The following is a 15731-nucleotide window of genomic DNA, read 5'->3' as shown; positions in this document are numbered from 1 at the left end:
CTGCACGCTGTCACGCATCTTCCACTCTGCTACACTAAATATGCAGAGACGTTCACGCTTCACTTCCATGAAAAGGTTCAGAGTCGAAAAATTTCAATACCGGTTATTATAGGATTCATCCTTAATGGAGGCAAATCAGCGGCGTCTGACAAGGGCGCAGTCAGCTGCAAGGAACTGCTGGGCTCCTCCCCCCGGATTAAAGCCCCTCCCCCTAATTGGGGGCCCTCCACCGATTAATCCTTGGGTTCTGGCTGTGTCCTATGTATATTCCCTCCTGCCCTTTTGTATCAGTGCATGTATATAGGACATGCAGCATGTGGACCCTCAGTACCGGTGGTGTCCTCACGTGTCGCATCCCTCCGGCGGCGGCGGCGGTCCTCCGACCGTACACTGATATTATAGGAGAGCTCCCCTTGGCAGAGACGCTGCTGTTGCTTTAATCTTTAATGTCCTCCTCGCATTATTTAAACATGGAGCCATCTCTTGGCAACAACCGAGCTCCCAAAATAGTTTTTGAAGAGACATAATCAGAGGCCGCGTCTTCCCGCGTTCGGTCTGTTCTCCGAATGTCAGCGCACAGCGGTAATCCCGCGCACATTTTATCTGTCTCTAAATGGCAGGTTTTCTGCTGTGAACATAATAGAGGAACAGAAACGTTACAGAGGAACAAAACCTTCTCCCGTGTACGTAGGGCCGTGTTCACACGCTGCAGCCGGGCCGCACTGTATAACAGACAAACCCTCGCGGAACCGGCTGCAGCCGCGCAAAACTCTGTGACAATGTATCGGGGCAGGGAAATGTATCAAACTGTATCTGAGCTCGCAGAGGATTGCCCGAAAGGGATACAAGTGTAACAGACTCGAGGGACGGGCATTGCAAAAGTATTCACGCCCCTTGAACTTTTTCACGATAAACTTAAAGGGGCGGTCCAAGCAAAAATGGACAATATTTATTTAAAAAAAAAAATCAATCGTACTCCCCTTTCACCTGGATGGGAATGAGCTACGAACAGGCCTGGAAAGGGGAAACCGCTTCAAACGTCAGATCTGCGACGGTTACGGACGTCGGACCCTTCACTGATCTTCAATGAATAAAGCCCAGAGGACCCCTTTAATAATGCCGTCTATAGAAGCTTATCAATGGGTTTTGTGTAGCCCAGAACAGACCAATGAAAACTGCAGCCCGTCCTGCAAAAAACAAGCCCCTCCTACAGAGACGGTTCATGGAGAGTAAGGGGTTAATCCGCAGCCAGGTCAGTATCCTCTCCATATGGAGACCTCACCCCTGTACCCATCTGTATGGGGGGCAGTAACATCCCCTGGATCTCAGGGACCACCAGAGCTGTCCTAGGGGCGCTGTATCCGGATGGCGGGGGTGAAGGAGCAGATTCCCAGTGCGATGTGACTGGTTTATACTGGGTAATGTTGCGTGTCAGATGTAGTAACAATATTCTGATCACCCCCTGCCCCTCCCCCACTGCCGTCTGGAAGACACTTAGTAGTGAATTGTATGTTCAGGATGACACCAGAGCCTGTGGAGTATCACACGTGTATCTAAGCCGGGGGTCACTTTATACCCCCTCCTCATTACACCCCATCAATATCCAGCGCCCGCCGGCGGCTCCGCGGTCCTGGACGTCTCACTCGGCGGCTTCAACCAAGCGACAGAACATTGAAGGACATTTTGTGTTTTTCGTACAATCGCCATGATTTCACAGTTCATTTCTCCTTGAAATTCTCCCATCGCTTCGGCATCTGTCAGTGCAAAAAAAAAAAAATCCCATCCAGCAGCTCCGGCTGTGAAATGTGCAGAAAGAACTCCGGCCCCAGCCTGGGAATAACCCCACCCCGACCATGGGAGGGGGCGCAGACTGCTGTGTGTATAGAGCAGACCACGGCTCACCTATTCTACCGAGAACATTCAATATTTAGCCTGATTTTATACTCTAGTCCCTTACAAAGCTGCATTCAGGTTGCAGGATATTAGTGCGGCTTTAGTGCATGTACAGCGCAAAGTCTGCTGTGGTGCTTAGTGGGAGATAGGGGGCAGAATGGCTAAGAATTAGAGTCCGCAGGAGTAAATCTGGCCCCACCCTCCCTCTAAGCCACACCCTCTCTCTAAGCCCCACCCACTTTTCATAGTAATAGCAAAACGTTGCAAATTTTTGTGCAAAATCTAACTTGCACAAAAATTTGTGACGGCCTAATAAATTCCCGCCAGTAGTTGTTACCGAGGGTGTCAAGGTTTTGCTTTCATTTAAGTTGCTTTGCTGCATCTGTTTAGTTATGTTTTGCTCTAGTCACCTCCAGAGCTGCGTTCAGCATTCCGTTTAACAAGAGGTCACTGCTTGTCCCTGTTAGTTCAATGTCTGTAAGGGGCCTAGTCTGCTTGTGTACATCGTGATAGGTGGGATATTTCATGTTAATGCAGCTTTGGTGGTGACTGGAGTACAAGACCATAGAAATCAGTAAATTGTTCCTGTCTTAAAGGGATATTTCCTTTTTTTGTATTTTATAGGCCGTGAAGCTGCGAGAGTCCTGTGACTGCCCCGACCTCCCTCCTGTGGACCCCAGATTAGTTTTCGAGATGTCTATGAAGCAAATGCTCCAGAAACACAGAGACTCGGAAAACAGAGAGATCAGCGGCGCCATCGGACATCACCGGGTGGATGACGGAGTCGCGCTCACTGCTGTAGCCAAAGGAGCTTAGCCAATACGTGCACCTTTAATATGTACCTGCCTTGTGCTCCAGGGTTTCTTAAAGGGGATGAGCAGCTGTTATCATAGTAATAGGGGTTCAGGGTCTGATCTCAGGGACCCCCCAGCGATCACAAGATCAGGGTCCTACAACTTTCCCTAAGTGCAACCTTGAGCACGGAGCGGTGGTGGGCATAGAAGTGAAAGGTGTTGACCTGCACACCCCGGCCCGTTCACATGGAGCACACGAGGGCCCCGGTCTCTTTATATTTTTGTAATTGCCCCCATAACATTTGGATCAGGTTTACAGTGTCCCTGTGGATCCTTGGCCCCTGTACACATCTTCGGGTGCCCGTCTTCCCTTCACATAGCCACCACTAGAGGGCACTACTGACACTGCACTCAGGACTACGACTGTGTTCACACCCCTATATCTGTTTGCAGTGAGCTGGTGAGCTCCCCCTAGTGGTGGCTGCAGTCAGACAGATCTATAATATATAATGTAAGTCTCAGACCCTGATATATGAGAGATACGAGGGCCTGTGGTGAGAGTGGAGCCCCCTACAGGAGGTCTCTAGCAGCACCACTGGCATCCATTCATCTCTGTACATATACGTCAGGGCCTCTTGAAGGGGCAGATTTCAGCGGAGTCACAGGGTAGGAAGGTTTTTTACATTTCTGAAACTTTTTGAACATTTTTTACATGAATTGGGGTTACAGTCCTCAGTCTGTCATTTCAGTCGGATGTTACGTTCTTGCTGCATTGATCCAGAAGAAGAAGAAAAGAATATTCCGATGTCCTAACAAGGAGATAATCCGGACTAAAGGGGTTGTATGCAAATTAGACAATGCTCAGGACTGATACATTTGACCTGCACTGATACATTGTAACAAACTATCAGGGCAGGAGAGAGATTTATGCTGCTAATGTGATTCCCTTACAAAGGATTGTCTAGACTGGATGCAATGGTAACAAACCCTCAGCTGATCATTGTCTGACATGGATCTATTGGTGATCTATCCTTAAGGTAGGTCATCGATATGTGATGGGTGTTTGGAGAGGGTGTAACACTCGCTACCCTGTGCTGATGACGGTACAGCAGTAGCTCAGTCCCATTCAAGTCAATGGGGCTGAACTGCAATACCAAGCACAACCACTACACATTGTAGGGCGCTATGTGCAGCACTCACCTGAGCACTGCGGCCTCTTCAGCCAGCTGATCTGGAGCGGTTCCAGGTGTCACATACACATCACCCATCCTAAGGATATATAAGTGCCGCCCCCTCATCAGCCGATCGCTCCATCCGTCCACAGTATCAGCTATTTATTTTTTGAAGAATTTGTTCTACATTTCTCTGTTCTGGTCCATGAAAGGGACAGTAGTGACAGAACCGTAAGCTGACGTATCTAAGCTACACGTCGTATCCGACATTTCAGATTTTCTGCTTTTTGTAGTTACATTTTCTACTATTTTCTCGGTTTCTGTGGTGACCGCAGCTTCCTGATACTTTGTATCCTCCTCATGTTGCAGCCATGGATTTGGCTCCTGCAGATTGTGGCCCCTGACATCGCTTCTCAGGGGCCACACCGACGCTCCTGAGCCAATCACACGACTCCTGATTGTAATAAATCCGTTTTCCAGGCTGTGGCGTTGTCTCGTGATTGACATTTCCTCCAAGCAATTTATCCAGATCCCGAAATCTCTGGCGTCGTCTTCTGTTGTCCATCGTTTATTCTGGTACTGGGAAAGCTGGGTTATAATCAGCAGAGCTGCCATCCCCCATAATGGAGACTAAAGAAGAGCTCCGCCTGGTTATAGGATAGATTTGCTGTTCTGGAATCTGGGAAAGCTGAGTGATATCCCTGTAGGCGCTATAATGGTCGACCCTATATGACAGGCGTCTCGTCCTTAATTCTGACTGTCCCCACTAGTCACCTACTGTTTGTTCTGTCTGGATCACCCAGCTTTTCCAAGAACAGATACAATTTGACAAACCTGAAAAGACTTGCTATAAGAAGAACGCTGCTTAAAGGGATTTTTCCAGGAATACCCATTGATGGCCTGTGCTTAGGACCCCCCCTAATTGATGGCCTGTGCTTAGGACCCCCCCCCCCTAATTGATGGCCTGTGCTTAGGACCCCCCCCCCCCCTAATTGATGGCCTGTGCTTAGGACCCCCCCCCCCCCTCTAATTGATGGCCTGTGCTTAGGACCCCCCCTAATTGATGGCCTGTGCTAAGGACCCCCCCTAATTGATGGCCTGTGCTTAGGACCCCCCCAATTGATGGCCTGGGCTTAGGACCCCCCTAATTGATGGCCTGTGCTTAGGACCCCCCTAATTGATGGCCTGTGCTTAGGACCCCCCTAATTGATGGCCTGTGCTTAGGACCCCCCTAATTGATGGCCTGTGCTTAGGACTCCCCCCCCCCCCCTAATTGATGGCCTGTGCTTAGGACCCCCCCCCCCCCCCAATTGATGGCCTGGGCTTAGGACCCCCCTAATTGATGGCCTGGGCTTAGGACTCCCCCTAATTGATGGCCTGTGCTTAGGACTCCCCCTAATTGATGGCCTGGGCTTAGGACTCCCCCTAATTGATGGCCTGTGCTTAGGACCCCCCTAATTGATGGCCTGTGCTTAGGACTCCCCCCCCCCCCCCCTAATTGATGGCCTGGGCTTAGGACCCCCCTAATTGATGGCCTGTGCTTAGGACTCCCCCTAATTGATGGCCTGTGCTTAGGACCCCCCCTAATTGATGGCCTGTGCTTAGGACCCCCCTAATTGATGGCCTGTGCTTAGGACCCCCCTAATTGATGGCCTGTGCTTAGGACTCCCCCTAATTGATGGCCTGTGCTTAGGACCCCCCCCCCCCTAATTGATGGCCTGTGCTTAGGACTCCCCCTAATTGATGGCCTTTGCTCAGGACCTCCCTAATTGATGGCCTGTGCTTAGGACCCCCCTAATTTATCACTTCATTGCCGCTGGATTGAACCATTGTCCTAAAGGGGCCACGACTGTCCTAACAAGGCCACCGTATCACCTCTGTACATGTGGTCACACCTGGTACTGCAACTCATCCCCAATCAAGTCCTCATTCTGCCAATTTATTGGGGTCACAAGATTCGGACCTCGCTCACGATGACCTAAATTTCTAGAAAATACAGCAAAATGGTTAAAATCTATGAAGCCTCTTAAATGGCGCAGCAGCTGGTCGCTATTCGCCGTCTTCTCTTCAGATGTATGAGGAAACACAGAGCCCCCCCCTATACAGCTTTTGAGGTTCAAAGGGAAACCGGAAACGTGAAGATTACCATCCCCGTGAAATCCCACTGCGACTCGTTAGAGGCGAGCATCTGATCCGACAACATGACTGATCGCCGCAATACCCCGATGCGTATCGCCCATCCGTGAGCGCGGTTAATAATGATCGCGCCGCTCTTTAGCTTAAAGCACCTGTTACAAGAGAGATTTCTATTTGATCAGGAAAATGGCGTTTAATATTCATGAGGAGACGACTTCATGAATATTCAGGAGGATTGTGGGGAATGAATTCCGCCGTCCTGTCGCGGACCTTCATTACGCTGCACACACTTCGCACAAGGTTACGTGTACGAGGGAGAAGCTCGCAAAGTTTCAGACCAATTACCGTGACCATCGAGCGAGGAAGATACAAAACGTCTCCGCGAATCGTCCACCGTTACATTGTAGTCAGAGAATATTACCGCACACGGCAGTGCACATCTGGACGGGTTTTAGTCCGTGTCCAAGCTCAGCGCCGGGATTGTATCAGAATTCCTAAATCTCCAATCACATCCAAAGCTGCGTTCCAAATCTCTGTTAGCTCCCAGGTTATTGGATATCACTTGTTGCTGTTCTCTGCTTGTTCAGCGTCTGCAAAGTCTTGAGTATTTATAAGATCTCCACACCGACACTATACAGACTCCAGCCCCTATACACAGGTAACATACTCCCCTTCACTATATACAGACTCCAGCTCCTATACACAGGTAACATACTCCCCTTCACTATATACAGACCCCAGCCCCTATACACAGGTAACATACTCCCCTTCACTATATACAGACCCCAGCCTCTATACACAGGTAACATACTCCCCTTCACTATATACAGACCCCAGCCCCTATACACAGGTAACATACTCCCCTTCACTATATACAGACTCCAGCCCCTATACACAGGTAACATACTCCCCTTCACTATATACAGACCCCAGCCCCTATACACAGGTAACATACTCCCCTTCACTATATACAGACCCCAGCCCCTATACACAGGTAACATACTCCCCTTCACTATATACAGACTCCAGCCCCTATACACAGGTAACATACTCCCCTTCACTATATACAGACCCCAGCCCCTATACACAGGTAACATACTGCCCTTCACTACATACAGACTCCAGCCCCTATACACAGGTAACATACTCCCCTTCACTATATACAGACCCCAGCCCCTATACACAGGTAACATACTGCCCTTCACTACATACAGACTCCAGCCCCTATACACAGGTAACATACTCCCCTTCACTATATACAGACCCCAGCCTCTATACACAGGTAACATACTCCCCTTCACTATATACAGACCCCAGCCCCTATACACAGGTAACATACTCCCCTTCACTATATACAGACCCCAGCCCCTATACACAGGTAACATACTGCCCTTCACTATATACAGACTTCAGCCCCTATACACAGGTAACATACTGCCCTTCACTATATACAGACTCCAGCCCCTATACACAGGTAACATACTGCCCTTCACTATATACAGACTCCAGCCCCTATACACAGGTAACATACTCCCCTTCACTATATACAGACTCCAGCCCCTATACACAGGTAACATACTGCCCTTCACTATATACAGACCCCAGCCCCTATACACAGGTAACATACTGCCCTTCACTATATACAGACTCCAGCCCCTATACACAGGTAACATACTCCCCTTCACTATATACAGACCCCAGCCCCTATACACAGGTAACATACTCCCCTTCACTATATACAGACCCCAGCCCCTATACACAGGTAACATACTCCCCTTCACTATATACAGACTCCAGCTCCTATACACAGGTAACATACTGCCCTTCACTATATACAGACTCCAGCCCCTATACACAGGTAACATACTCCCCTTCACTATATACAGACCCCAGCCTCTATACACAGGTAACATACTCCCCTTCACTATATACAGACCCCAGCCCCTATACACAGGTAACATACTCCCCTTCACTATATACAGACCCCAGCCCCTATACACAGGTAACATACTCCCCTTCACTATATACAGACCCCAGCCCCTATACACAGGTAACATACTCCCCTTCACTATATACAGACCCCAGCCCCTATACACAGGTAACATACTCCCCTTCACTATATACAGACCCCAGCCCCTATACACAGGTAACATACTCCCCTTCACTATATACAGACCCCAGCTCCTATACACAGGTAACATACTGCCCTTCACTATATACAGACTCCAGCTCCTATACACAGGTAACATACTGCCCTTCACTATATACAGACTCCAGCCCCTATACACAGGTAACATACTGCCCTTCACTATATACAGACTCCAGCTCCTATACACAGGTAACATACTGCCCTTCACTATATACAGACTCCAGCCCCTATACACAGGTAACATACTCCCCTTCACTATATACAGACCCCAGCCCCTATACACAGGTAACATACTCCCCTTCACTATATACAGACCCCAGCCCCTATACACAGGTAACATACTGCCCTTCACTATATACAGACTTCAGCCCCTATACACAGGTAACATACTGCCCTTCACTATATACAGACTCCAGCCCCTATACACAGGTAACATACTGCCCTTCACTATATACAGACTCCAGCCCCTATACACAGGTAACATACTGCCCTTCACTATATACAGACTCCAGCTCCTATACACAGGTAACATACTGCCCTTCACTATATACAGACTCCAGCCCCTATACACAGGTAACATACTGCCCTTCACTATATACAGACTCCAGCTCCTATACACAGGTAACATACTGCCCTTCACTATATACAGACTCCAGCCCCTATACACAGGTAACATACTCCCCTTCACTATATACAGACCCCAGCCCCTATACACAGGTAACATACTCCCCTTCACTATATACAGACCCCAGCCCCTATACACAGGTAACATACTCCCCTTCACTATATACAGACCCCAGCCCCTATACACAGGTAACATACTCCCCTTCACTATATACAGACCCCAGCCCCTATACACAGGTAACATACTCCCCTTCACTATATACAGACCCCAGCCCCTATACACAGGTAACATACTGCCCTTCACTACATACAGACCCCAGCCCCTATACACAGGTAACATACTCCCCTTCACTACATACAGACCCCAGCCCCTATACACAGGTAACATACTCCCCTTCACTACATACAGACTCCAGCCCCTATACACAGGTAACATACTGCCCTTCACTACATACAGACCCCAGCCCCTATACACAGGTAACATACTCCCCTTCACTACATACAGACCCCAGCCCCTATACACAGGTAACATACTGCCCTTCACTATATACAGACTCCAGCCCCTATACACAGGTAACATACTCCCCTTCACTATATACAGACCCCAGCCCCTATACACAGGTAACATATTCCCCTTCACTATATACAGACTCCAGCTCCTATACACAGGTAACATACTGCCCTTCACTATATACAGACCCCAGCCCCTATACACAGGTAACATACTGCCCTTCACTATATACAGACCCCAGCCCCTATATACAGGCATAGAACTTCCCTTCACTATGTACAGATCCAAGCCCAGCCTCTATACACAGGCATAGTACTCTCCTCCACTGTATACAGACCCCAGCCCCTATATACAAGCATAGTACTCCCCTCCACTGTATACAGACCCCAGTGCAGACCCGAAATACTGTAAGCCTAGTACTCATAGTATTCCCCTCCACTGTATATATACCCCAGCCCCTATACACAGGCAACATACTCCCCTTCGCTATATACAGACCCCAGACCCTATAAACAGGCATAATACTCTCCCCATTTGTATACAAACCACAGCCCAGCCCGTAAATACAGACATAGAACTCCCCTCCATTATATGCAGGTCCAAGTGCATCCTCTATTCACAGGCGTAGTACTCTCCACTGTATATAGACCCCCGCCCCTATATACAGGCATAGAACTCCCCTCCAGTATGTACAGACCCCAGTGCAGCCTCTATACACAGACAACATGGCCCCCTCTACTGTACCCAGATCCCTCTCTATACCGACTCCATTCCATTTTTACAAAACCCAGCCCTTTATTCATAAAGAAGACTGCAGCCCCCTGTATACAGACCCCAGACCCCTCTATACAGACCACCTTTATACTAACTCCAATCCCTTTTCACAAACCCCAGCCCAAAATGCAGAACGTCCTCAGACAGACCCGCTTTATATTGACCCCAGCCCCTTTTACAGGCTCTAGACCATCATAACCTCCTCTATACAGACCCCTGCCCCTCATACTGGTCCCAGTCCCTTTTTACAATCCCCTGCCCTAAATGCAGACCCCAGACCAGAACCTCGTGTATACAGACCACCCTGTAGACCCCAGACCACATCCCACACAGACCACACCAGATGTCCAGCCATCTCTTCTCCACTTCAGGGCACCTCCGCGCACCAGCCCTGGCAGTGCAGGGGGTGACTATATTGGGCACCTGGGATATTCCCTTTTACAGTCTCTTGGACATTCTGGGTAAGTTGCTAAGCATGTAATATCAGACTCACTGACATAAGATACGGGTCTCACAACATGGCGGCACCTCGCACAGGATACCAAATTCTGGTTTTGCTTCTGATAGTTTTGGGAATTATCACGTAAGTAATTCAGTAAGGATCCAAAAAGAGGAACCTTTAAATAACAATGGGATATTCTGAGAATCACCTGACGACCCCCCAGCCCTGAGCATGCCTGGTAATGTAGGGGCACACGGACACCACCCCCAACCCCAACTGCTACCAGCCTTAGACTCCAGGCAGAGGAGTCTGACGTCTGGGGAGATGAATGGCCGCCGAGGCGCTGGGCGCCGTCCGTTGCCACATCTTGTGCTCGGCAGCTAATTATATAAAGATTGGATGCATGGCACCACCAGGAAACAGATCCATCATACTTTACTCTTACTGGAGTGTTGCAAAGTTTGACAAGCGTGCAGAGTTTACACAGGTTCAGCACTTAAATGAAAATGTTTTGAGTTTTTTTTATTTTTTTGACTTTCGCAGTCAGAGTCGACGCCATGCTTTACAATGATGGATGAAGCCGCCGGAAAGATTTCATGTGAAGCGTTTACCAATGCAAAGCAAACAAAGAGGCTCCGGGAGCGATCTGTGTACAAGACCTGACGGCGAAGCGGGGAACCTCCACTACAGCGTATACGGAAATCAGGTGCTGGAGGGGAGCGCGGAACAGACAAGGGACATCAATGCAACGGGTATGCAATGGGGGAGCACATACTACAACACAAAAATCTTTTTCCATTAAGCCCCGCCTATTTTACAGGACGCACCTTGAAATATACAGAATGTGATTGACAAATAGTACATACCCCCAGTGCAATGTAGACTGCGTGCCCTAATGTGGGCAGGGACTGATGTCAAGGATGACAACCCGTACAGCGGTGTCGTAGGGATTTTCTGTTAGTGCACCACAAGCAAATTGGGTTAATAAGCAAACCCTGACAAAAAGCTGACCTCTTACCTAGATGTTCTTGAAGTATTGGCAGATAGTTATCCTACAAGAAAGAGATTACTGGAAGACTTGGAGAAGAAAGAACAATTATGATGTAAATACAATCAAAATACAGGATGAAGACACCTGTCTGCAGCTTCAAATCGAATGCCCTTTTCTATAAGTGGCCCCTCAATGGTTTGGAAATGGTGAAGGATATTGTCTTCATTAGAATGGGCGTCAATGAGCTGTTGGTATAGTTTAGATTCTGCTATGTCTTGAAGATCTAGAGGGGATCGAGATTTCCCTGCCCCTAGACCCGTTGCGGACTCTGTGCATTAGCACCACATGGGCGAACTGTCTTTAGAATTTAGTTTGTCAGCCCTAATGAGGACAGAGACTGACGTCAGTAATGACTGTACACTGCTGCCACATGAACTTTGTGTGTTAGTACATCAGAAGCTAATTGTATTTATGCAAACAAGTTAGCAAACCTTGCCAAAAGAGACAACCTGTTATGTAGATGTTCTTAAACAATTGACAGCTTGTTATCCAAGGATAAAGAGGTAACTGGAAAACAGAAAGGAGCAAGAACAAGTAATATGTGAAAAAAAATCAAGACGACAGGATGAAGACAAGCATTTGCAGCTTTGACTCGACTGTCCTTTTCTTTGAGTTGCTTGCAAATGTTTTGGAAATGGGTGGAAGCCATTGTCTGCATTAGAATGGGGCTCTATGTGTTGCTGATTCAGTTTGAACTCTATGCATTAGAACCATATGAGCAAACTACAGAATATTTAGAGGTTTAGATTGTGAATCAGACAATACCATTCTGGTTTGTTGTCAGTTACCAGTTACCATGAAAGTTCCTTGTTTAGTCTCTTCTTTGGAAGAATGTAATGGATAGCGTTGTCAGTGGGGGTGCGGGCGGGTGCAGGGTTCTAATTTGTCACATTATTTCATTGGTTCGAATGAAATAAAATGTGGTTACTTTATGCTACTAGGAGTACGGTGGTGGTGGTGGAGGTTGGGGGGGTACAAGCCCTTCAGTCCAGGTCCCCTCTTGTGTTTGGACCACCATATAGACAACCATTTGTCCGATGTCCTATATTCTGGGGATGGGGCTTGCGGAGGGGATGGGGGGGGGGCTCTTCTCCTTTTCTACAAGTTCCTCAGTAGAATCGTTCCGATCCCACCACCGTATTACAAAGCTCATTATGACGGCTTAGCAATTCATTGATTTTTAATGTGCTTTGGGAAATCCATCTGACCTATTTTCTCCCATCCTCATGTAAAAAGCAAACATATAGACTCCCCGTCCTGCTATAAAACAGATCCTGCTCTCAGGAATAATGAATTTCCGTAATTAGCCCGAGACCTCCGTTTGGGACAAAATATGGCTGCGAGATACTGAGATGAATACTCGGCTTGGATTTCTTAGTCCCCAACATCATAATGAGGGATACGCTGATCATTACGGCGACTCCGGCCCCTATACATTGGTGTCGTCTCAGATAACTTTCCATGCGAGTATAGAGATGTAGCAGAGCTGAGTCTGTCATTTGATACAATGGGTTCTACGATCTTAATACATTTATACCCCCAATCATGATTAGGGTTCTTACTGGGCATCGTCCCTCACCTGCTGAGCCGGGTGTGCACCTGAAAAAACTGCCATGGAAATAATCAGGCCATTTACTAGAAGGGGGTTCCCAAGAGAAGAGCAGAGATCACCCCAAAAAGCCCCTGTCACTTAGGGCGGGTCTGACCCCGGGTCACATGATCAGAACAAGGATCCAGCTCTCCAGTGAGTAGAATGACTGGGAACAAACACTGGACCCCGGGGCGCTCCAGTTCCCCACCCATTACCTGTCCTATGGGGCCTGGCTTGGCATCCATAGCATCAGATTGGGGGGGTCAGATGCTGATCATGTGACTCAAGGACCCCCCCGAGTTTGCAGCCTATTAGCCCTGCAATAAATAACTATTCAAAGTCTCCCCTTTAAGGCCGTGACGTATCCTTAAAGGAAACCTCTAGTCAGCACACACCTTGGTTACTTACATAGTCACAGACCTTAGGTTTGTATTTTTCCTAAAAACTACCATATAAACCCCGATCCCCCTGGGCGGAGCCGACCTGTCACATGACTGGGTGTTGTTATCAAGTTCAGCACAAGGGGGTGGAGCCAGGCACAGCTGTTGTCATGGGAACACAAGGAGACTGGATACAAACTGCTACATTGTAGAATCCTTACAGTCCAGGGATCACGTGGAGCACAAAGCTTTGCAGTGACGTTTCCCTCCTCTTCACATTCCCCGCAGATTTCGGCGCTCCACACACCCTACGTTGCGCTTTGCACATTCACGTCCCACTTTTTCTTACCAGCTGGTGGAATAAATGAAAAGACGATAATTTCATCCAAAAATGAGGATCAATTACCAGGAATGTATAATATAATTGAATAGGACACAAACATACAATTATTTCAGCTCGCGCTGTAGACGCCCAGGTACGGCAGCCAACAAAGTGGATAATGTCTGCGCATTGTACTCGCCGAAGAATGGAACAGCGGTCGTTAGCGCGTAATTATGTAATTACAACCGTTATACTCCGCAATACAGGAGGCGCCGGCGAGGACGGATACCCGGGATCTACCGCAGAACGTCAGGTGATTACATATAAAATCTTCTAATTCCTTTTCGTATGGCAGAATGGTCGCCGTCCTCGTAACCCCTGCGCCGCCGAAGATTGAATGTCAGATATCACGCTGGGAAAAGTAGATTTTACAGGTCTTGTTCGATCCATCACCCCCCACCCCGGCCATCGCTATAAACGCCGAGGTGGACGAGCTCAATGAATACAGAAGAGCAAAGCGACATCCAAGTAAACAGGCGACACGTGTAAAGACAGCGGGAGAGACGGAGATGAAATGGACGCATTGTGCGGGGTCTTAGATCTCCAGCTTGTGCGGACACTTTGGACTCAGGTTTATTTTGTCTGCAAAACATCTTTCCTAGACCTAAATTGGTTAAAGAGACCAACGCAATTAATTACCCACAATCCCCTAGTGGTGCTGTAGGGTTCATGGGAAAGCTGGGTGAGAACCAACATGGCTGACATCAGCGCTTCTGTTGTAGCAGATCTATTCTGCAACCCTAACCATTCAGGAGCCGTGCAAAGATAGGTAACAATCTCTGTTCAAGTTGCAATACTTATGTAGGATGTCACCCAGCTTTCTACGGACACCTACACGGCAAAGTTACTTACTCATTAGGCATTGATTCATCCCTCACTGTAAATTAGACATTCGAGTCTGAGAAAGTTGGGTGGCATGGCTGCCATTAGAGCTTCTCTTGTAGCCCAAATATTCAAGGTTACTGAGTAGAAAATGTGTTCAGTTGTACAAAGATTCATCCCCCGTCCCTAAATAATCATTCAGGAGCCTGGGAAAGCCAAGTAACAACATCTGCTGACACTGCAAATAAGTTGTCACCCAACTTTCCACTGACACCTTGATGGAAAATTTGTAAAATCGGGCACTGATTCATCCATCACCCAAGACATTCAGTAACCTGGAAAGTTGGGTGGTAACAAATATGGCCCCCATTTCATATGTGGGATCTGGTCAGATGTACAAAGAGATCCCACAAGTAAGTGTATATATATATATATATATATATATATATATATATATATATATATATATATATATATAGCTGTATTCTGCTACAATGTATCAGCCTGGAGGGCAGGGTAGTTAGTCAGGCTTTTTCCCACCTGGGGCAATAGATCATTTTGCTGCCCCATCGCTGTATCTACCCTGGCAGAGGCAGAGTCACTCCCTGGTGCCCAGGCCGTGCCCCCCAACTACACCCCGGGTAACAAACCATCAGCTGTGGGAAGTAAGGGGTCAGAAATCAATGTTTCCATCCGCTGACAGCAAGCAGAGGTCTAGTGAACAGTGATTGTCTATAAGGAAGTTTAGGCTTATTTATGTCAGACTGGAGCGGTCCTTTAAGGACGTATAATAACCAAGCGTTGAGCTCCTCTGATCAGACGGGGGTGTCAGGTGTTGGTACGTGAGGAGGACGCTGCACACCTCTTAAAGGGCACCTTCTATTTATTTACTGCATTTCATTAGGTTCGGGTTCTGTAAGATAGAACATCATTCTGGGTCGCCGACGTCTCTGTATGATCTTCCGTCCGCAGATCCCACATGAAGGCGCCATCTGCAGATAAAGGTCAGC

At 47.9% G+C, this 15731-nt stretch overlaps 1 protein-coding gene across 3 annotated transcripts in view; it reads left to right on the top strand.

The window, feature by feature from the left end:
- The window catches only part of OMA1 (OMA1 zinc metallopeptidase), a 55219-nt gene extending 50886 nt beyond the window's left edge, over positions 1–4333 (top strand). For all 3 annotated transcript variants that reach the window (XM_075287604.1, XM_075287605.1, XM_075287602.1), the window contains one exon: positions 2518–4333. In XM_075287604.1, the coding sequence (XP_075143705.1) occupies positions 2518–2709 (192 nt within the window). In that variant the 3' untranslated portion in view covers positions 2710–4333. The remainder of the gene's footprint in view (positions 1–2517) is intronic.
- The last annotated feature ends 11398 nt before the right edge of the window (positions 4334–15731 follow it).

This window comes from Leptodactylus fuscus, chromosome 9 (genome assembly GCF_031893055.1).
Source record: "Leptodactylus fuscus isolate aLepFus1 chromosome 9, aLepFus1.hap2, whole genome shotgun sequence".
Classification (NCBI taxonomy): Eukaryota; Metazoa; Chordata; class Amphibia; order Anura; family Leptodactylidae; genus Leptodactylus; species Leptodactylus fuscus.
Note: the sequence above shows the minus strand (reverse complement) of the source record. Positions and strands in the feature narration are given on the sequence as shown.